The sequence below is a fragment of the Sinocyclocheilus anshuiensis genome, unplaced genomic scaffold, assembly GCF_001515605.1.
Source record: "Sinocyclocheilus anshuiensis isolate Anshui unplaced genomic scaffold, SAMN03320099.WGS_v1.1 scaffold1170, whole genome shotgun sequence".
In the NCBI taxonomy this organism is placed as follows: Eukaryota; Metazoa; Chordata; class Actinopteri; order Cypriniformes; family Cyprinidae; genus Sinocyclocheilus; species Sinocyclocheilus anshuiensis.
Genome location: NW_015538055.1, coordinates 2,717,659 through 2,741,016, shown reverse-complemented (window position 1 = coordinate 2,741,016; position 23,358 = coordinate 2,717,659). Strand labels below are relative to the sequence as shown.

Sequence of the window (23,358 nt, the reverse complement as noted above, 5' to 3'; positions counted from 1 at the left end):
TTGACATTTCTTGTGTGTGTGTGTGTGTGTGTGTGTGTGTGTGTGTGTGTGTGTGTGTGTGTGTGTGTGTAGCCGTGTGTCGTTACCCTTGTGGTCAGAATATGGAGTGCTCACAGTCCAACACTTGTACCTGTAAAGAGGGCCACATCGGTCAGTTCATTTAGCTTGGCAGACATTTATAGATTCGATTACTCATTTTAATTATGATTTGTTATTATGACTCATTTCAAAGTGACACCAGTTATGTCTTCTTCCATCAGCTGTGTGCCGACCAGACTGCAAGAACAAAGGGAAGTGTGTGAAGCCCAATGTGTGTGAATGTCCTGCAGGGTACAACAGCTCCACCTGTGAGGAAGGTGAACTCTGTCTTTAGTACCTTACTGCATGCTGACATTTACAGATTCATATGTATAACCATTTTCTTTACAGCTTTACATAATATGCATTTTAGAGGATATTATATAAACTGACACATTTTTTAAAATCTTGTCTCTCAGCCAGCTGTGACCCGCCTTGTCAACATGGGGGCCACTGTTTGTCCAGAAATCACTGCACTTGTTCTTATGGCTACGTGGGGCCAAGATGTGAAACTAGTGAGCAGACATTTACAAATTTCTAAATACCAAGAATTTTGTTCATAATGATTGTGTGCCATTGCCTTTGTGTGTTTTCAGTGGTGTGTAACAGACATTGTGAAAATGGTGGCGAGTGCGTGTCAGCTGATGTCTGTAAGTGTAAACCCGGCTGGTACGGACCAACGTGTAACTCAGGTTCGCCATTTCATCCTTAAAGTTTGATCACAAATGTCTGTAAAAAAAAATATTTTCTCAAAAATTAATAGGAAAGTTCACCCAAAAATGAAAATTACCTCATGATTTACTCAACCTCAAGCAATCCTAGGTGTGTATGACTTTCTTCTTTCAGACGAATACAATCGGAGTTACGTTAAAAAATGTCCTGACTCTTCCAAGCTTTATAATGGCAGTGAATGGTGGTCGAGATTTTGAAGCCCAAAAAAGTGCATCCATCCATCATAAAAAGTGCTCAACAGCTCCGGGGGGTTAATAAAGGCCTTCTGAAGCGAAGCGATGCGATGCGTTTGAGTAAGAAAATATCCATATTTAAAACTTTATCAACCGTAATCTCTAGCTTCCGCTAACTGTAGTATGCACGTTCACGAGAGAGTGGCGTTCCAGCGGATGATGTAGGACGTAGGCAAACGCAGTGACGAACGCGAAAGCACAAAGGAGAGAGCAAAACAAAACACTGGTCATGAATTACAAGTACAAAGGATTGTAGGATTTCGATATAAGCCAAGAGGAGACTGGTTTTCCTTTGCTTGAAACAAAACTTGTTTCTCGCGAGACTAGCATATTCTCATCAGAGCTTACGCTACACCTACATCCTACATCATCCGCTGGAACGCCACTCTCTTGTGAACGCAGGTACGACAGTTAGCGGTAGCTAGAGATTAAGGTTTATAAAGTTTTAAATATGGATATTTTTCTTACTCAAATGCATCGCTTCGCTTCAGAAGGCCTTTATTAACCCCCCTGGATCCATGCGAGGCACTTTTTATTATGGATGGATGCACTTTTTTGGGCTTCAAAATCTTGACCACCATTCACTGCCATTATAAAGCTTGGAAGAGCCAGGATATTTTTTTATATATAACTCCGATTGTTTTCATCTGAAAGAAGGAAGTCATATATACCTAGGATGGCTTGAGGGTGAATAAATCATGGGGTAATTTTCATTTTTGGGTGAACTATCCCTTTAAAATTTTGTCATCATTTATTCACCCTCAAACCTGTATGCATTTATTTTATGTGGAACAAAAAAGAAGATATTATGAAGAATATCGGTAACCATATAGTTTCAGTTCCCCTTGGCTTCCACTGTATCGAAGTCAATGGGAACCGAAACTGTTTGGTTACCAAATTTCTTCAATATATCTTCTTTTATGTTTCACCAATGAAAAAAAGTCATACAGGTTTGGAATGACATGAGGGTGAGTAAATGTTTTTTATTTTTGTATGGACTATCCTTATAATAACTGTGATTATAATAAATTCCTTGGTTTGGTTTCATTCTCAGCCGACTGTAAGCCTTTGTGCTTAAACAGAGGGATCAAACCAAACATCTGTGCTTGTCCTAGTGGCTTCTATGGTTCACAGTGCCAGATAGGTACAACCTATTTTTATTTCATGTAAATAATGCTGTATAATTAAAAATACTGGCCTTAATTATGTGATTATTATTTATTTGTGTGTTGTTTTTTGTAGCTCTGTGTAATCTGCCTTGTAAAAACAGAGGCCAGTGCATGAGAAACAATGTGTGCTCTTGTCCTGAAGGATACACTGGGAAGAGATGCCAGAAAAGTGAGTGTTTATTGGAGTCATTTTCTTAAGAATCTAGATTTCTATTTTTGTGATTTGTTTCTACATCCAGCATGCATTCTATCATATTATATGTTTGGACATGTGTATGCAATGCTTTTAGGTGTTTGTGACCCCATGTGCATGAACAACGGAAAGTGTGTCGGTCCAAACACCTGTACACACACTGGGGAAGTCGTGGCCTAATGGTTAGAGAGTTGGACTCATAACCCAAAGGTTATGGGTTCGAGTCTCGTACCGGCAGAGATTGTAGGTTTGGATGGGATAAATGCAGAGCACTAATTCTGAGTATGGGTCACCATACTTGGCCACATGTTATTTCACTTTCCTGTCCATCTGGGTGGAGAGGAGAGATTTGCAACATCCGTAAAAGCAAAAATAAAAGAAGTATTTTATGCTCACCAAGGCTGCATTTATTTGATCAAAAATACAGTAAAACAGTAATATTGTGAAATATTATTGCAGTTAAAAGTAACTGTTTTCTATTAATCTAACTATTTTCTATTTATGTTTTAAAATTAACATTTTTCCTATGGCAAAATTGATTTTTTTTTTCAGCAGCCATTAATCCAGTCTTCAGTGTCACATGATTTTTCTGAAATTATTCTAATATGCCAATTTAGTGCTCAAGTAACATTTTTCATTATCGATGAATATTGATGTGCTGCTTAATATTTTTGATAAAATTGACTTTTTTTCAGGATTCTTTAATGGTTCAAAACAATAGCATTTTTTGTAACATAATAAGTCTTTAGTGTCTTTTTTATCTACTACTACTACTGTTCAAAAGCTGACCATAAACATTTAAACAGTAGTATATGTTGTACATAAATGTGCCAGTTTCTGTTGGTACACATTTACAAAAAAAAAAAAGCCCTGTTTTGCAACATAACCTACAGTCTTTTTTGTATGTGTAGCGGCATGTTTACAGAAATGTAAAAATGGTGGCGAGTGTGTGGGGCCAAACACATGTCACTGTCCAGCTGGATGGGAGGGTCTGCAGTGCCAAACTCGTAAGTCCTGATGAATCCTAAATGCTCTTAATGAATTCTCACGTCTTGTCAGTGTATTGAGGTCACATTGATCATATTCTTACTGTTAAGGTATAGTTTGATCTTTGGATTGAAGAATATTAGAATATTAGTTTAAATATAAATTTAATTTCAGTATTTTATTTTATTATTTTCCTAACAGCGATCTGTAAACAAACATGCCTCAATGGAGGGAGATGTGTGTTTCCAAATTTCTGTCACTGTCGTCAAGGTTACACTGGACCTTCCTGTGGTACCAAAGTAAGCATTTCTCAGAAGCATTGCCATCATTGATTTCATCTTTAAAATGATCTTTGTAAATACATTTGATGAAGATCTGAAATTGAAGACAACTTTATCACTCTGTAAAAAATGAATGGTGAGTGTGAGTGTGTTTGTGTGTGTGTAAGCATTAGTGCCCAGCCTTTTAGTTAACAGACTTTTTTTTAGACCCTGTATTAGATTAGTACAGTATTTCACGAGTGTTATACTGTATGTGTATGTGGGTATATGTCTGCATCTCTTACACAGCTCTGACAATGATTCAGTTTTTGTCATGTACTACGGTGTGCACATTTTATGATATCAATTGCTTTGAAGAATAAAACAGTATATGACATCCAAAATTCTGTACATTTGAAGTCATAAAAATGGATCTTAGTGTCATTTCCCAATAAAAAGTGGTCAAAAACAAAAATGGAAATGTATCATATTTCTGCTTTTTTAAATCAAGTTTACACACACACACATAATTTTGATTTTAATTTTATTTAATTAGTTGTAATATATGCTAAAGGAAATTCAACCATTATCTTACACTACTTAATAATAAAAAAGTCATAATGTCATGTACAATGTTAATATGTGACCCTGGACCACAAAACCAGTCTTAAGTTGCTGGGGTATATTTGTAGCAATAGCCAAAAATACATTGTATGGGTCAAAATTATTGATTTTTCTTTTGTGCCAAAAATCATTAGAATATTAAGTAAAGATCATGTTCCATGAAGATACTTTGTAAATTTCCTACTGTAAATATATCAAAACTTAATTTTTGATTAGTAATATGCATTGCTAAGAACTTCATTTGGACAACTTTAAAGGCGATCAAAATAGTTCAAATAGTTGCATCTCGGCCAAATATTGTCCTATCCTAACAAACCATACATCAATGGAAAGCTTATTTATTCAACTTTCAGAAGATGTATAAATCTCAATTTCGAAAAATTGACCCATATGACTGGTTTTGTGGTCCAGTGTCACATATAGAAAACACATCATACTCCTCACATGTTCAGTTAGGGTTCAACAAACAAACATGTAACTTTAGCACCAATTTGAGGGACCGTTGAGGTCAGAGGTCAGAGTGTTCTGACATCAGAAGAGCTTCTTCCTCTCTTCACACTGTGGGCCTGAGAACGGAGCTCGACAGCGACAGGTGTTAGGAGACACACACTTCCCCCCATTCAGACACGGCTTTTTACACACAGCTGTGAACAGAGAGAGGTAAATGGTTTCATTTTTAAAGTTTGAATAAACTCTTTATGGATTTACACACCTACAAAATCATTTAAATAAAGTATTAATAGTAACTGCACTACAAAAATGTAATTCTAGACCATTTGAACAGTCTTGTTCATAAATCTGTGGTCACGCACCTGTGTGGCAGGCTCCGCCTATCCATCCTTCTGGACAGCTGCAGATTCCAGGAGCCACACAGCTGCCCCCGTTCCTGCATCCCTGTGGACAGATCGCTACGGAAACAGAGACAAATGATCAACATGTTAGCCAGATACCACACTAACATCTGTGTACATGTAAATGATGATTCATTCATGAAAAATAACTGAAAAACACACATTAATGTGGGTTCATGAGTTATATATATTTTTTTTTTTTTTGTTTTGTTTTGTTTTAAAGAGCTTAGACAGGTCATTTAAATAATATTTACATTAACTGGTTGTATTCAAGTAAAAAATTCTTTAATATCACTGAATCATATTGATTACATTAGGTTACACAAATGGGGGAAAAAAATAACCATTTGCATAAAAAAAGTGTAATTTTTGTTTTTATGTTTATATAATTTAATAGTATTTATTAATATTTAGAATTAGCTTTTATTTTTACATTTAATATTTTTATTGAGCTTTAGTTTTTTTGTTTTAGTTTTAGCTATTTTAGTATTTCAGCTTAAACTTATATCAGTTAGTTGCCAAGGCTACATTTGTCATTGTTAATTGTTTAAGCTTATTAAGTTAATGTTTTCCACCAAATATTTATATTTTATTTTATTTCCACTTTTTACAATTACATTTTTTTTGCGTCAAGGCGTAAGCGACAAGGCGTAAGCAACAAAAGTAAGTTAATGCAGATGAAAATATCTTTTTGCTAACAGTGAGTTTTTAAGCTCTTAAGTCTATTTAACAGAAACACTGACTGACCAGTAATGTCAGAACCAAATATATAATTATTCTGTTTATTATGAAAATTTGCCATGTTACAATTGCAATTATTAAAGTTATATATCATAAAAATGATTTATTGATATCACATATTCTTCAACTCTCATTTTGTGAAGAGAGGCTGATTTCATGTGTTTCCCTTTTCAGATTATTCCTATTCCCCTGTTTCAGTGCAACAACTGACTTTATGGATTTGTGCAATGTAAATAACACAATATGGGATCAACACACCGTCTTGGCATCTGGAGCCAGTCCAGCTGGAGGGACAGATGCATTTTGCTTCTCCATTCACAGCAATACACTCGCCACCGTTCCAACAGCCACCATCACAAACCACTGACAAACACAACACAAACACAAACACAAACACAAACACAGACAACACATATACATAAGTTAAAAGCTGTGTTGATGGACTCATATTTTTTTTTCTTGACTATTAATTTTTTAGGGTTCAACTTGCAAACAACTACTAAAAACCTAATGGAAATTAATTCACACTACCTTTGTGACAGTATTTTCCTCCAAATCCTGAATGGCATCTGCATTTTCCAGGTCGAAGGCACTCTCCACCGTTTTTACACTTTGGATAACAGTTAGCTGAAATCAACATGCAAATCATGTGAGTTTTGGCCAATTATAAATATATAAAGCACAAGTTTCACACACACACACACACACACACACACACACACACACACACACACACACACACGCACGCACATACACAAACACACTTTCCATTCAAATACATTGCAGAACAAGTATCTTGAAACCTCACCATATTGGCAGGTTTCTCCCTCATATCCTCTTGAGCAGAAGCAGCTGTTGTTTCGGATGCAAATCCCGGCATGTTTGCAAGGTGGGTCGCACGTCGCTTTGGGGTCAAAGACAAAAGGAAGAGCCACTCCACGGGGCCCATCGGACCCTCCCAGACAGATCCCAGCCAGAGTGGCCAGTGCCGCTAGCAAGAGCTGCATGGATGTACAGCAAAGCACTGCCATTTTTAAACCACACTCTTACAAGGATCCAGAAGGACTGAGATTGCTAGTGAATGTATGTTTGGACAGCATACTGCATTGTGATCATCTACTGGACAGGCATGGTACCGCAAGGAGACACAGCTGGAAAAGTACCAACTAAGGAATGTGTGAGACAGGATTGAGAGACACACAAGCTCAGAGAGTGTGTGTTTAGACGAGTGTGTGTCGTTGTCTGTGGTTTATGGCTGTCTGAAACTTCATCACCAAGTGGTCCCAAATGGTATTCTGACATCAAGTGGCATTTATTTCTTTTGATTTCTTATTTCTAAAATGACTGTTTTCTATTTTAATACATTTTAAAATGTGATTTATTCTTGTGATGGCAAAGCTGAAATTTTGTAGAATTCTTTGATGAATAGAAACGTCAAAAGAACAGCATGTATGTTAAATTTAATTTTTTTGTAACACACTTTCTCACTTTTGATCAATTTAATGTATCCTTGTTGAATAAAATTAAATAAAAAAAATTAAATAATTTCCAAAAATTATTGTTTATATATATACAGTATATATATATATATATATATATATATATATAAAAGCATATTTATGTGTGCCCAAATATGTTTTGGGACCATAAAAGAGAACAGTGAAAAGACAATAACACATTAAAATGTTGCTTTATAGCATAATTTCTAACAGCTATAGTGACTATCTGCAGTTTTTATGAAGTCCAGTTGCGTCTTATGTTGTTTAAAATAACATATTTTCTTTCATGTATTTTATTCACTTTGCAGATCCCAGGAAATGGGGGAAATAGATTCTGCAGATGTCCTGAGAATTTTCCTCCTCCTCAATGAAATTCCAGCTCCAACAGCTAACGTATTTCCCTCTGTCAACTATGTATATGAACTAAAATTGAATTTAGGTCGATTTTTAATGCTTAGTTATTTGTTGTTTTTAGTCATCATTGTTAAATGCTTTGTTGGCAAGCCTGACTCCAGCATATGATGAATGTCACACTTCCAGACTGTTCAGTAAGTAACAGGACATATTGTAACTCTATCTGCCTGAAATCAAGGCATGTAGAAACATCACATGCTCTTTGTTTCAGAGGCCCATTAAAGTTGAACCAGAAGGAGCTGCTGTTCTGGAACATGAGAGGAAGTGAGTAGGAACTTTAACAGATGTGCAGAATCGTTTTTTTTTTTTTTAAGTACCATGGCCTTAACTGCTACAGACTTTGGTGGTGGACCACCACAGGGGGACACAATGCCCCAATATTAATAGTTAAATAAATGGTTTCAACCCCAAAACTCCAGATGGTGTTCTATTCCTGTATTGAGGTACCATATCCTGTATGGACCATCTTGTGGAATATCGCAGCAGCAATCACACTTTTCTCTACAAAACAAACATTTGGTTTTATTTTAATTCAACTAAAAGCAAGAGACGACTATATTACCACACACACACACACACACACACACACACACACACACACACACACACACACGCACGCACATACACAAACACACTTTCCATTCAAATACATTGCAGAACAAGTATCTTGAAACCTCACCATATTGGCAGGGTTCTCCCTCATATCCTCTTGAGCAGAAGCAGCTGTTGTTTCGGATGCAAATCCCGGCATGTTTGCAAGGGGGGTCGCACGTCGCTTTGGGGTCAAAGACAAAAGGAAGAGCCACTCCACGGGGCCCATCGGACCCTCCCAGACAGATCCCAGCCAGAGTGGCCAGTGCCGCTAGCAAGAGCTGCATGGATGTACAGCAAAGCACTGCCATTTTTAAACCACACTCTTACAAGGATCCAGAAGGACTGAGATTGCTAGTGAATGTATGTTTGGACAGCATACTGCATTGTGATCATCTACTGGACAGGCATGGTACCGCAAGGAGACACAGCTGGAAAAGTACCAACTAAGGAATGTGTGAGACAGGATTGAGAGACACACAAGCTCAGAGAGTGTGTGTTTAGACGAGTGTGTGTCGTTGTCTGTGGTTTATGGCTGTCTGAAACTTCATCACCAAGTGGTCCCAAATGGTATTCTGACATCAAGTGGCATTTATTTCTTTTGATTTCTTATTTCTAAAATGACTGTTTTCTATTTTAATACATTTTAAAATGTGATTTATTCTTGTGATGGCAAAGCTGAAATTTTGTAGAATTCTTTGATGAATAGAAACGTCAAAAGAACAGCATGTATGTTAAATTTAATTTTTTTGTAACACACTTTCTCACTTTTGATCAATTTAATGTATCCTTGTTGAATAAAATTAAATAAAAAAAATTAAATAATTTCCAAAAATTATTGTTTATATATATACAGTATATATATATATATATATATATATATATATAAAAGCATATTTATGTGTGCCCAAATATGTTTTGGGACCATAAAAGAGAACAGTGAAAAGACAATAACACATTAAAATGTTGCTTTATAGCATAATTTCTAACAGCTATAGTGACTATCTGCAGTTTTTATGAAGTCCAGTTGCGTCTTATGTTGTTTAAAATAACATATTTTCTTTCATGTATTTTATTCACTTTGCAGATCCCAGGAAATGGGGGAAATAGATTCTGCAGATGTCCTGAGAATTTTCCTCCTCCTCAATGAAATTCCAGCTCCAACAGCTAACGTATTTCCCTCTGTCAACTATGTATATGAACTAAAATTGAATTTAGGTCGATTTTTAATGCTTAGTTATTTGTTGTTTTTAGTCATCATTGTTAAATGCTTTGTTGGCAAGCCTGACTCCAGCATATGATGAATGTCACACTTCCAGACTGTTCAGTAAGTAACAGGACATATTGTAACTCTATCTGCCTGAAATCAAGGCATGTAGAAACATCACATGCTCTTTGTTTCAGAGGCCCATTAAAGTTGAACCAGAAGGAGCTGCTGTTCTGGAACATGAGAGGAAGTGAGTAGGAACTTTAACAGATGTGCAGAATCGTTTTTTTTTTTTTTAAGTACCATGGCCTTAACTGCTACAGACTTTGGTGGTGGACCACCACAGGGGGACACAATGCCCCAATATTAATAGTTAAATAAATGGTTTCAACCCCAAAACTCCAGATGGTGTTCTATTCCTGTATTGAGGTACCATATCCTGTATGGACCATCTTGTGGAATATCGCAGCAGCAATCACACTTTTCTCTACAAAACAAACATTTGGTTTTATTTTAATTCAACTAAAAGCAAGAGACGACTATATTACGAATAAAAAGAGTAATGTGCTATTTCAGTCTAACCCACAAAGTAATCAGACACTAAATACATTGTTTTTAATTTATTCAGTGCTTACTAATTTAACTCACCATAACATGAACACTACTGTAATATGATAAGATGGAAATAAATAAATATTATGATTTTTAATAAAACGTGATCTCGCCAGTGTCCTGAGAAAAAAATATATATGGACACAAATTTCGTCAAAGAAATTTCATTTATTGATAAATCCTTTCCCTAAAATAACATTTAAATAAAATACCATTTAAAAAGGTTTTGATGTAAAAGTGCCATTCCAACAAAACAAGACAAGCAAAAGGGTTAAAGTGAACGAGAAACATCTAAGTTATCAATGATCTACACCAACACGAAAAAAATTATGGTTGAATTTGACTAATAGGACAAAAGAAATGCTTTAAGAACAATTAACAGAAGTCCATTTTTATAATAAAAAAGTAATATCCTTCTTTTTTATTCAATTTTTTCTTAACTAATATGGTATTCCATAGGCTCCTGCTGAGGTAAATTTATATTTATTTTAATATACATTTTATTATGACACCTGATTCATGTTCCGCTTTGTACTGGCCTCAGAACGGCCCACTTCATTTTGTTTAGTTTGTTTTTTAAACGTAGTTTAGACCTTCATTCCCTTAGAACAGAAATTGTGGAATTTTTTTTTTTTTTTAATTACTGCAGACTTAGATGTTGGAAAAATCCAAAATATGGATTAATACAAAATTCCCATAAACTCATGAACTTCTGAAAGCTGGCATGTTGTTGTATGTTAACACCATAGTCCAAAAAAATCAAAAGAGTACCTGCTCTGCAAAGAGATAAATAACAATAAAATGAGCATGACTGAATGGAAATTGCAGCACACTGCTTAACATGTTTAACAAAACAAACGCACAAGAAAAAATAAAATTGTAACGGAGTGGTTTGAGTGTTTGCAGCTCTATGTAAAATATTCTGCTGCTGTCATCCCTTCTCCCAAAATGTACTAAAGTGCTTCTGTCTATCCAAGCAAAACCTTCAGTGCTGTGCTAAAGAATCGATAATGATGGTGTAGAAAGACATCAGTGCTCTGGCTGAAACTTGCTGATCAATCCTGACGTTGTCACCCTACAGTACAGACTTCATCTTCTGCCATTTGCAACACTCAGGACAAGCTTTTGTTTCACGACATGGGAACATGAGGGACTGTGGGTCATACGGAGGGGCGTCACTGTATCACACTCATGTGTCAACGTGAAGACGTGGTGTTTGAGCCACAGTCCACGTACAGGTACTTCTCCTGAGACACCTGCTCAACGTGGCCAAAGTACAAGACAGTTACAGTCATCCTGGAGAGACGAGAACATAGTATCAATCAAATGGAAATGCTCTTATATAATATTAATATTAATTTATTATATATTATAATAGTTTGGTTAATGCTTATTTTATCTAATAAAGATCTACCATTCTTTTCAACAGAAATACACTGAATACAATAACAAAAAAATGCATAAAGTAACATTTTTCGAAATAAAAATGTCTAAATATTTTTTCAATCTGTTCTTTTACATAAACTCTTTCAACAAACGATTCTTAAAATGAATCAGATTTTTCATTAAAGAATACTTACTGCATCATGACAACAATGTTATGCACTTTAATTGACTGCATGGTACAGAAGTCACTGTAAAAACAGATGCGCAATCAGTAAGATAAACTGTCTTTATAAAAGTTTTATTATAATATAACACCTGACTGGCAAATACTCACAATATGTAGTTCATCTCATTTGCTATGATGGTGGGAACAGTGTAATCAACCTAAAAATGAAACATTGACATTGATAACAGTTGTTATCTAAGTAATTACACATATGTGACCCTGGACCACAAAACCAGTCTTAAAGGGTTAGTTCACCCAAAAATGAAAATTCTGTCATTAATTACTCACCCTCGTGTTGTTCGAAACCCGTAAGACCTTTGTTCATCTTCGGAACACAATTTAAGAAATTTTTGATGAAATCTGAGGGCTCTCTGACCCTCCCATGGACAGCAAGGTAACTACCACGTTCAAGGTCCAGTAAAGTACCAAGATGATCGACAAAGTAGTCCGTGTGACATCAGTGGTTCAACTGTAAAGTTACGAAACTACGAGAATACTTTTTTTGCGCAAAGAAAACAAAAATAACGAGTTTATTCCACATTTTCCTTTCTACTGCGTCACTTGTGGATGCGCGTTCACGACAGTATCATGACGCGAGCGTGTGGCGGCGCGGACCCAGATCCGGCGTAATGATGTCATCACGCCAGATCTGGGTCAGTACCGGCGCCACCACACGCTCGCGTCATGGTACTGTCGTGAACGCGTCCAAAGTGACACAGTAGAGACGAAAATGTGGGGAAGAAAAAAAAAACAAGGTATTCTTGTAGCTTTGTAACTTTACAGTTGAACCGCTGATGTCACACGGACTACTTTGTTGATCATCTTGGTACTTTTCTGGACCTTGAACGTGGTAGTTACCTTGCTGTCTATGGGAGGGTCAGAGAGCCCTCAGATTTCATCAAAAATATCTTAAATTGTGTTCCGAAGATGAACAGAGGTCTTACGGGTTTGGAACAACACGAGGGTGAGTAATTAATGATAGAATTTTCATTTTTAGGTGAACTAAGAGGTTAAGTGTCAATTTTTTTAGAAATTGGGATTTATACATTATCTGAAAGCTGAATAAATAAGCTTTCCATTGATGTATGGTTTGTTATGATAGGACAATATTTGGTCGAGATACAACTATTTGAAAATCTGGAATCTGAGGGTGCAAAAAAATCAAAATATTGAGAAAATTGCCTTTAAATTTGTCCAAATTAAGTCCTTAGCAATGCATATTACTAATCAAAAATTAAGTTTTGATATATTTACGGTAGGAAATTTACAAAATATCTTCATGGAACATGATCTTTACTTAATATCCTGATGATTTTTGGCATAAAAGAAAAATCAATAATTTTGACCCATACAATGTATTTTTGGCTATTGCTACAAATATACCCCAGCGACTTAAGACTGTTTTGTGCTCCAGGGTCACACATAGAGAAGAACTCAGATTACAAAGTCATGCAACTAAATCAAACAGCCTTATTGGGAAGGATAAAGGTCACTTATTTCTTTCGGTTATCTTAAAGTGTTAAACTGACGTGATTTTCCTCACCATGAATACAAATTTGAAACAGTAAGGACATGGATTAGTAAAGTTGTATTATACACTTTTATTATATTTTATATGTTTCTACAGCAGCATACTATAACATATATTATATGACTACTAATAATTTTATATTAATACATATTTCAATAAATTACTCATTATATAATTACTACAAAGGTAAAATTGTACAGATAATATTTACAACATTTGTTTTGGGCTTATAATGAAAAATAGTATTATTGAAATATGTATTAACATAAAATTATTATTAATTAATTAATATATCTGAATGAATTAACATGTACCTGACGCATATCCAGGGGGGTGATAGTGGTGACATTACTGACAACAGACTTTCCGATAACAGTCTTGTAGAACTGCACCTGTGCTGTGATGTTGGCAACGTGTATTGGGTAGTAATTATTGTTGGTGATGTTCAGGGTATTCTGAGAAAGACAAAAAAATACTCTTATTTAATACAGTTAAATAAAAACATGGCAACAAAAACTAACAAAATACCCTGACTTTGCCAAAAGTCCCATCTGATCTCACTATCAAGTCCAATCCCTCCACACAAAGAACAGAATCACAAATTAAACAGGTATTTTTGATCAACAAGCCTGAAATACAAATGAAAAGGGTTTGCTACAGATATTACCGTGATATTTAGATAAATGATCCGCTGGTCTCGGTCGTATGTGACGTAGGCTGACTTCACCCCAACATAAGAGACATCAATAGCTCGAGGGAACAGGAAGAATACAGCCAAACCAGAAAGTAGCAGACACAGAACGACTGATAAAGACACGTACAATGTCCTGGGATAGCGCAAGAATATACAGTCAGTTATGAAATATAGTATATATCCAATGCTGATTTGAAACGGATATTGAAATGAACTTGCGTTCGTCTTGGCTTCAGCCTCTGGTCACTGTATGGTATCAGAGCAACTAGCTGGTTTTCTTGGTCTTTGAGAATGTCCAGGATAGGAAGTACACATAATTACATTTTTACAAGTCCAAATAACGATTTATTCAAGCAATTTATTGATGCCACTGAGATAAAGAACAATTTATTAACGTTAAACATTTAGTTTCAGCTATATGTTCATATTACATATAAAGTGATGGATGGACAGATCTGTTCTCACCTCTAGGTATCCTCCCCGTCCCTTGACAAGTAGGACAGGTGATGCTGTCTCTGCCTGTGAATTCGACATATGGAAACTGTGACACGTCATGTTTATTGTCCTCAATGGGAGACTCTGTGTTTTCAGTCAGGTTCTCCTGCTCCTCTTTTTGCTTTGGCAAGGAAAACAGAGACTTCCCCATGGTTGGGCCTGCCTTCAGAGAAAGAAATCATCTGTGAAATGTAGTGAATTACAGTGCAAGTCATGAAAGATCACTCATATCTAGATGTTTATGCAGTGGTGAACTTGAACATATCATCCACGTGACAAAGTATGACACTGCAGGCTGTTTTATAATGTCATGCTGTCTATAAGATATACATTATTTTAATATATTATGATGTTATCAACATATTCTGGCTGAGGACACAGTGTACGGCCGACAATCTCATGTTCTTGATAGGGCGTAATATTGATGCTTTAGCAATGCAAAATTAAAATGCACTTACTTGACTTCATATTAACGCATTTAGATCGATGCATTTAAAGAGCATTATTAACACGCACGCGACGAACATGGATCGTGATGTAACAGCAAATGGGCCTAAAACAGGTCACGCACTATACGAAATGACTCTTATTTTAAGGTTCGATATGACAATATAGCGAATAGGATAGGAATCAATGTATTTTACCTTCGATTGAAGGGTCCTGCCTTCTGTTTGTATAAAATTACAGTTGCTATATCGTCATTACTCTGTTCCAACAATGTTGATATTGTCCCCCACCCGTATTCTAAGAAGCCCCGCCTCCTGCATTAATAAGCGGCAGACGGTACATTGTGGACGTTGTGTGATTGGACGATAGCTATGTGCGACACTATTACAAGCCAATCATATTAGAGAAGGCGGGATTTGCTACTAAGCCCCGCCCCACTGTTTATAGTTGCAGATCAAGCTTCAAGGCCGTGTGTGCTGTTAAAACGTGCAATGTTTTGCTCTGGGTGTAATTTCCTTTATTTACTAAAACGACTGTTGATATGCACGTTGCGCTAGATATGCTCATGATTAGAACTAAAAATTAAAACATTGCATCTTAAAAGTAAAATAATAAATATACGAAACGTTACTAAGGACTTACCTAGAAACATAGATATGAAATATCTGTTTACTTAATCTACTTACAAGCATAATGATTGACAGCTTTCATCAAATATGCTGTGACAGGAAGGGAAAAATTTGGCTGGACAGATAGAAAGGAACAGTACAGATTCGTTTTTTTCCCAATACAAAGAAAAAAAAACAATTATATGACTCATTCGTTTTTTGTGCAATCAAAATGAGAAAAGTGCTCAACCACCAAGTAGGCATGTGGTTAACTCTTCTCAAATTGATTTCCTGATAATAGTTATCATCAGACAATCCATCAAAAAAGTGACAGTATACACACAGTGAACAGAGGAAATTTATCATTTACAAATATATAATATATATGTGTAGGCCATAACAATGTTTTCTTATATCTGTACTTTACATTTAACATTTTTTTGTACTGAAAATGTAAAACTTATCTGCCTATATTGTAACTGACTCGAAAACTTTCGAAAATAAACCTACACTGAGAAATAATCACATCTAGCCATAGTGTTCCTCTATATATTTGTTATTTATTGATTTTATAGAATTACAAATACATCCAGGGGCTAGGCTACATTAGGATAAGCAAAGATACATAAATAATAATAATAATAATATTAATATAAAATCAAAGGATAGAAATAAAGTTTAAAAATATTAAAATGCTTACAAATAGAATGCATTTACAGCGCTCTTATTTTTCAAATATAAAATTATTTTTTAGATATTGCTAAACTTCTGTCTTTAAAATTAAAATAAAAGTTTAAAAATGTACAAAAAAACATCCATGTCAGTGTTCCCCTATATAGGCCTATATATGATCATCATGAAACTGAAGAGGATCTGTTTATCATGGCCACATGACGAATGACTTCTTCTGTGTTTACTAACAAAATAACTTTAGTAGTTAACCGAGACATTGTTCAGTTAGACTCGAGAATCTAACTAGGTTACTTGGCAAAGACATGGGAAGTATCAAAACTTGTAATCTTGGCGATCATTAACTCGGCCTTCAGAGACTGGCAGTGGAATAAACCATTTCTCTCACTAAACGTGGATTACAGGGCGTTGTAATATTAAACGTTTTGGGTTAATCTTGTCAAACCGGATGCGCAGTCACAGAATACTGTTCCAGAATACCGTATATTATTGTTCAGGAACCAAAAGAAATGTATAAAATTCCGTATTTTTAAATACGCAAACTATTGTTCTCTTTTGGACCCCTATGATCGTACGCGCATTTTGCTTGCAGCGGCCCCGCCGAACTCACCTGAGTTTCGGGTTACACGTTCATACCTCACTGAAGGAGTAAACGGAGGGCGCGCCATAAAACCAAGAAGAAGAAGAAAAAGAAGAACGGAGGGCGCACCTGCCTGACAAAATACAGCTGCAGTGTCGACACTTACTCGGATTTTCTTTACATACTTTTGAGGAAGTTAAAGTTGGATGTTTTAAAGCTCATATGTTCTGAAAGATTTTGAGAAAATATGTCGCAGGGTATAATCTTTACCCTCCTCTTGATCACAGGTAGGGGCGTTTCTTCTTATGCTAATGCTTTGTGGTCACTTCTTCGTCAGTTAGTGCAGTGTTTCCCAACCGGGGTGCCGTCTGTCGAGAGCAGGGGTGCAGTGTAAAAAATAATTTAAATTTTTTTTTTATATATATTTTTAAAATGCTAAAATGTTCAAAAAAGCATCTATTATATAATATCCATTTCTGATGTCGCCAATAATTAGAGATGCACCGAAATTTCGGCTGCCGAACATTAGTTCACCGCTCAGGATTCACTTTCACGTGGTGTGACGCTCTGCGTATTATCCGCTCAATGCTTGTGTGCTCCGCTCAGTCGCTCACGGCCCATGTGAGTGCTCCACTCGTATACCGTTCATACGAATCGGAACAGCAAAGTCCACTCAAAAATTGAGCCGACAGGAAACATCGATGTAGTACAGTATTGTATTCAATTCAAAGTTTGAAATCAAGCTATCTCGCGCTACTGCACCAAAATTACCCCACTGTAAAATGAAAAAAAAAACACTGAGTGAGCAAAAATTTGTGAGATAGCTAGTTATAATGGTAATTAAATAATGTTTACATATGTATAAAAGCCTACATTAAAATCTGTCATATAAATTGGTCTCTTCATTAGAAATTAGCCTACTGATTGCGACCATTGATGGACACATTTTTTAAATAATATTAAAAATAACTGTATGACATTATATTCTGCAGTTCTTCCCTGTTGTACCGAATATCTATACTTTTCAAATTATCATATCGAAGTTAGAAATTCAAATATTGTGACAAAATTAATTTTGTAGGGTGCCACAAGTTTGTTAACATTTCCAAAGGGTGCCGCGACTAAAAAAAGGTTGGGAAACACTGAGTTAGTGTATGTGTATAGAAAAATATCAATAGATGATCAGATTTTATTTTATTACAGCGCTGGAATTCATGGAGGCCATATTCACCTATCAGTTGATATAGGATTTGTCTCATAATTTATTAAAATTGAGTGACCAAGGGCTATAATAATTGTTTGTGCATTAATCCTTCACTTATTCATATTACTATAGTAACCAGCATCTAAATATCAGATTATGAGTACAAATCCAAATCCATTTTGATATATATCTCAGGTATTCACACATGTTGTGCAATAGGGTTCCACTTTGTCTTATTCGAATTTGCTTAAAGATGACATATTATGCCCCTTTTTACAATATGTAATATAAGTCTCAGGTGTCCCCAGAATGTGTCTGTGAAGTTTCAGCTCAAAATACCCCACAGATCATTTATTATATCATTTTGAAAATGCCTATTTTGAGTGGAAGCGGAAACATGCTTTATTAGAGCATGTCTCTTTAAATGCAAATTAGCTGTTGTTCCCCGCCCCCTTTTCCAGAATAGAGCTGCGCTAAAAACATCTGTTTTGGTTCTGGTTATCATGTTTATGGCGTTGAAATCATGCGTTTTAAAACATATTAGTTTAAAGGGGTCATATGATGTTGCTAAAAAGAACATTATTTTGTGTATTTGGTGTAATGAAATGTGTTTATGCGGTTTAAGGTTAAGAAAACACATTATTTTCCACATACTGTACATTATTGTTTCTCCTATGTGCCCCGCCTTTCTGAAACATGTCGATTTTTACAAAGCTCATCGGTCTGAAAAGCGAGGTGACAGAAAGCGGCTGTCACAGCATGTGAGTACTAAACTAAGTTCTCATTCACACACAAGCTTACGTTAAAAACACACATGAGTTACAAAAATAGGCAGTTATGACTGTGAAGGTAAACAGCTGGGGAATAATTTGCATGTTTATTTTAGATCAGTGTGGCAGCAGCAATATACAGTAAATAAATAAAAAAATCCACTGCTCTCTTGTCTCCTCTGAGGCTGGGACTCTAAACACTGTTCTGTGCTCATCAGTCCAGCTAATGACAGAACAGTTAGCATGTTTTGCTCAAACTTTCGCCATGGCATTAGAACTAGTACACCGTTGTCGCTTGCGAAAACACAATAACGGCGCCGTGGGTGGAAACTTACAGATTAAGGGGCGGTAATATTATAATGAGATCCCTTTGCCACATCACCAAGGGAGCGAAATCTGACGAGCTCGTTTTCTCAGGTGCTTGCTGAAAAAGGCTTACCAAAACAAAGTTACTGGATTAATCTTTTTCACGTTTCCTTGGTTGGTAGATGCACCGGGGACCTGATTATAGCACTTAAAACCTGGAAAGTCAGATTTTCATGATATGTCACCTTTAAGTGCATTTGGTGTTTGTTGTTAAGGGAACAAGTAATGTGGATTGTGTGGGAGGTGGTCATGTCGTATTCAGACGGAAATGGTTTTGGTCAGACAGTGAGTCACATTCGATGAGCTCTTTTAAAACTAACACTAACTTACAACCTGATGTCATAATGCGATGTCACCTGTGTGTAAATTTTGTAAACCCTTTTTAGTAATCCCAAACATTGCTCAGAATTGAGTGTTTTTGGAGTCTATGGCTTGTAAAGGCCCTCCATGTGTCATGGCATCCGGTTTCAAGGTATTATTAAACAGTTTTGCCTGAAAAGACAGTTTAATTGTCGCTTCTGTGAAAGACTATTGTTCCGTGGGCTGTATGTTAGGGGTTTTCCTTTATTTTGGACCTATCAGGTCTAACAACAGGAATATGCCTATTAATCAGGCATGAAATGTCACATTTTGTATTTATATCTAGCAGTACCTCCTAATAGATAACCATAACCCTCAGAGAGTCATGTATGTTAATATATTTTCTTCCTCAAAAGTGTTTTCACCGATTTTAAAAATACAGTTCAAATTAATATATAAATGTTCCTTCCAAAATTATGATAATTTTCAGATTTGAGCAGCTGTTGTTTATAATTTGAACTCTTATTCAGTTAAACATATTACTGAAGATATTACATTGAACATTGCTTTGAACATTTATTGTGATTTTAGTCTGTTAGAGCAAATAAATACAGCCTATCTCCTGACTTTGACAGCTAGAATGATGATTTAAACACAGCTATTATCATGACTCACTGGTGAAAAACTAGTGATTTTAGTGACTGAAAGATCATTTTCAAGTGCACCGCTTGCTTCCTGAGCATTCAGAACACTTTCAATAGATCTAAGCCCAAGAGAAGTTAGTTTATTATTTGAATAGACTAAAGATAAATTTGACATCTTCACTGACACAATCAGTTTTCATGTGGTTCACCTGGTTTAGTATAATCTGTTCCCTTGTGTTTAAGAATATTTTTTACAGAAAGTCTGAAGACTTTTCATAAGAGCCTTTTAATGTCTTTTGACATGGTTTGAGTCTTTCTTTGTTATTACCTGAAAGGATTTTTAGTCCAGTCTGGATGTTATTTGATCTCCACTGTATTCTTAATTCATGTCTAGATTCATGGGAATGTCGTAAATCTCCCTGTGTTTCATTTATTTGTGGATGCTGTTATATTCAAATGTGTTTCCTCTCCTACAGGCTGCACCACAGCAGTCAACGTGGTCTGCCCTTACCCACGACACGTAGTCATATTATTCCAGCCGGTCACGCTCCGCTGTGATTTCACTACAACAGCTACAAACCCACCACTGATCACCTGGAAATACAAGTCCTACTGCAGAGACCCGATACAAGCTGCATTAAACCCCAGTAGTGCTGACAATGCCATCGCTCAGTCCAACCCAAACTACAACCCTAACATAGAGTGTGCAGACAGCGCCAGGACCGTTCGCATAGTAGCTTCGAAACAAACAGCGGTCACACTTGGGAGCGAGTACCAGGGCCGTCAGATCAGCATCACAAATAGTAAGTTGACTTTGTGAAAGTATTTTGTATTGTTTTTTTATTTAATATACATTATTCATTTATTACATTTTCATTTAATTTCTTTATTTTATATAGTATTTCTTTGTTTGTTTTTTATTTTATTATTTATAAGATTGTGTTTATATATTTGTTTTTTTATCTTCATTACCACCACACCTGTGTAAATGTGCCTGGTTTAGCCATAAAACTTGCAAAGATTTCAAATATGTACATTGTACAAGTTATGATTTGAGCACCTCTAAAACCTCATCTATTTTGTCTTTTTTAAAATGTATAGATGCAGACCTTAACTTTGCTCAGACCGCGTGGGGTGACAGCGGAGTGTACATCTGTAATGCTGCTTCAGCCCAGGACCTTTCAGGGAATGGCGAGTGTTATACAGAACTCATTGTGCTTGGTAAGTGTTTACCTTCTCACAAACAAACTCACACTGACAGACACCAAACATTTCAATGTGTGGTTTCATCACAAACACAAGCACATGGGGTCACTCATTCAGATTTTGTAGTGTTTGATGGATGTTTGCGTATGTGAGGAATTAGGGCTGTGTTTGATTGGAAATTGTAAAAAAAAAAAAAAAAATGTATTTTTAAATTATTATTTAGTTTTTTTATTTATTGTTTGTGATATTTTGCATTATTTAATGATTTTTTAATTATAATTGTTTTTTATAATTTATTTTCCACCTGGAAGATCACTGTTTGCTTGTGAAGGATTCAAGTCCATTTCTTTCATGTCATAGAAAGCAATAATATATTGATAAATGCTAATATTAATAATTATAGTAGCAGTAGTAATTTTAACTTAAAGGCGTTTTTTTTTCTTCTTTTTTGGGTCAATGCCGTAAGGCCTTTTTCAGTAATTATGACTTTGTCTTTCTTTCACAGAGAGAAAGTCAAATACTACAGACCTGCTGCCTGGCATTGATTTACTGATCATGGAAGGTAGAATAAGTGCTTCTCTCTAGAGGTCTGGTTAAGTTTGAAGCTATACTTGAATCCTTCACCAGCCACAGTCAGGTCTTATTCATTACCAGTGTTGGGAGTAACGCATTACAAAAGTAATAATATTACAGTAGTATATTACTTTTTGCTGTAACGCAGTAATATAACGCATTACTAATAAAATTTGAGTAATATTATTACTCGTTAACAATCTCAGTAACGCAAGTTACAACAACATTTTAACTCAAAATTAAGTGGTGAATTTACTAACACCGCAAAACAGCACCAGAGAAAAAATTCTGCGGGTAAAATAGTTAGTCTATTTCCTGTTGCTGGAATTAGATGGTTGAGATGACTGCAGAGACGGATTCTACATTTGTGAGATGGACACACTCCTGTTATTTTCAGTTCGTCGGAGAAAAGGATAAGAATGCATAGTCGGGTGCAATATGTGTGACACCAAACTCAACATGGAGAAATAGCACGAGTAAAACCTGGAAACACTAAGCTATCGGAGAGAGCCGCGGGTCGGAGAAGTGAAAAAAGGCAGCGGACGAGTGCAGACAAGCAACAAAAATTAAGTTTAACTAAAAATAACAAAATCTGTTTTTATTAAATCATAGTCTATAAAATGAATGAATATGCGAAATATTTGACTTAAATAGCCTAATTAACAGATTAACAAAACGAAAGGAAAAGACTGAGAGATAGACTATGTTGCTGAGTTTGGTTCATATGCTTTTTGTGTGGCGCGGCGCTCTACGAAAGTCCACGGAAAGGAAACCGAGATGACAGAAACAAAAGTAAACACATTGCAGTTTCGAATGATCTGTATGACTAAAAATGACTATTTTTTTGTTGTTTGTTTCTGCTGTTCGATTGCGCCGGCGCCTCACACACACACAGCATTGCAAACGTTGCAGCCTGTTCATTATCAGAATAAAATACAGTCAACCAAACATAGATGCACTGGTTAATTTAAATAGTGCGTACTGTGTAGTTACAATCCATGCCATTCAGCCTGAGCTCGGGCCAAACACACATTTGCTCATGTGAAGAGGATGTTTTTTAAGCACGTTAAGTAAGCCTGGTTTACATAATAAATAATAGTTTAGCATTCAAATACATCGCAAATATGGACACATTTAATGGATTAATGCCGAATGAGAGAGGTAGGCTGCGTGAGAACGCCGTTTGCTTTCAGTTTCGCATTGAATTAGCCTAATTCGTTTTGGCTTTAGCAATTTATATTTTTCATTCTTGTTTTCTTCTGAAACCGTTCAAAAGAGCCTATAGGCTAGGTATTGTGTTTATTGTTTGTATATTATAACATTTTGCTTTATTTACCGGTGTTATTTATGAATGTAATAATGCGGTTTGTGCTTATCTGTGTTTAACCTAAACTACAACGTAACATTAATGTAGACCTACATACCGGTATCTAAATATGATTTTATA

At 35.7% G+C, this 23,358-nt stretch overlaps 3 protein-coding genes across 8 annotated transcripts in view; 1 reads left to right on the top strand and 2 right to left on the bottom strand.

The window, feature by feature from the left end:
* Positions 1–4,687: 4,687 nt before the first annotated feature.
* On the bottom strand, positions 4,688–7,202 carry LOC107683449 (von Willebrand factor D and EGF domain-containing protein-like). Its single transcript, XM_016479503.1, has 5 exons — positions 6,677–7,202; positions 6,400–6,495; positions 6,127–6,231; positions 5,089–5,184; positions 4,688–4,920 (listed from the first exon to the last, which is right to left on the bottom strand). The coding sequence occupies exons 1-5, from the start codon at positions 6,897–6,899 to the stop codon at positions 4,808–4,810; spliced, it is 633 nt and encodes a 210-aa protein (XP_016334989.1). The 5' UTR covers positions 6,900–7,202; the 3' UTR covers positions 4,688–4,807.
* Positions 7,203–10,341: 3,139 nt separating this feature from the next.
* LOC107683194 (transmembrane protein 106B-like) lies at positions 10,342–15,276 on the bottom strand. Of its 3 annotated transcripts, none has more exons than XM_016479282.1 (8): positions 15,168–15,276; positions 14,494–14,705; positions 14,248–14,311; positions 14,002–14,161; positions 13,649–13,789; positions 11,912–11,961; positions 11,772–11,825; positions 10,342–11,487 (listed from the first exon to the last, which is right to left on the bottom strand). In XM_016479282.1, the coding sequence occupies exons 2-8, from the start codon at positions 14,672–14,674 to the stop codon at positions 11,388–11,390; spliced, it is 750 nt and encodes a 249-aa protein (XP_016334768.1). In that variant the 5' UTR covers positions 14,675–14,705; positions 15,168–15,276; the 3' UTR covers positions 10,342–11,387. The 3 variants fall into 3 exon arrangements, with proteins under 3 accessions (XP_016334768.1, XP_016334754.1, XP_016334760.1); XM_016479268.1 differs by having other exon boundaries at positions 10,343–11,487; positions 14,494–14,686; XM_016479274.1 differs by having other exon boundaries at positions 10,343–11,487; positions 14,494–14,682.
* Positions 15,277–16,891: 1,615 nt separating this feature from the next.
* The window catches only part of LOC107683161 (lipolysis-stimulated lipoprotein receptor-like), a 15,616-nt gene continuing 9,149 nt past the window's right edge, over positions 16,892–23,358 (top strand). For 2 of the 4 annotated variants that reach the window (XM_016479245.1, XM_016479238.1), the window contains exons 1-4: positions 16,892–17,135; positions 20,609–20,935; positions 21,234–21,353; positions 21,844–21,900. In XM_016479245.1, the coding sequence (XP_016334731.1) occupies positions 17,096–17,135; positions 20,609–20,935; positions 21,234–21,353; positions 21,844–21,900 (544 nt within the window). In that variant the 5' untranslated portion in view covers positions 16,892–17,095. The remainder of the gene's footprint in view (positions 17,136–20,608; positions 20,936–21,233; positions 21,354–21,843; positions 21,901–23,358) is intronic. The other 2 variants (XM_016479258.1, XM_016479252.1) reach the window with 1 other exon arrangement.

Bases quoted from the DNA above. Each gene is read 5' to 3' on its own strand.
- LOC107683449 (XM_016479503.1), bottom strand. From the start codon at position 6,899: ATGGCAGTGCTTTGCTGTACATCCATGCAGCTCTTGCTAGCGGCACTG. The intron at 6,496-6,676 runs GTGAGGTTTCAA...TGTTGATTTCAG, and splicing joins GGGAGAAACCTGCCAATATG to CTAACTGTTATCCAAAGTGT. The intron at 5,185-6,126 runs GTGTGTTGATCC...CTGTTTCCGTAG, and splicing joins TGGCTCCAGATGCCAAGACG to CGATCTGTCCACAGGGATGC.
- LOC107683194 (XM_016479282.1), bottom strand. From the start codon at position 14,674: ATGGGGAAGTCTCTGTTTTCCTTGCCAAAGCAAAAAGAGGAGCAGGAG. The intron at 14,162-14,247 runs GCAAGTTCATTT...GCGCTATCCCAG, and splicing joins AGGCTGAAGCCAAGACGAAC to GACATTGTACGTGTCTTTAT. The intron at 11,488-11,771 runs GTAAGTATTCTT...TCGTCTCTCCAG, and splicing joins AACATTGTTGTCATGATGCA to GATGACTGTAACTGTCTTGT.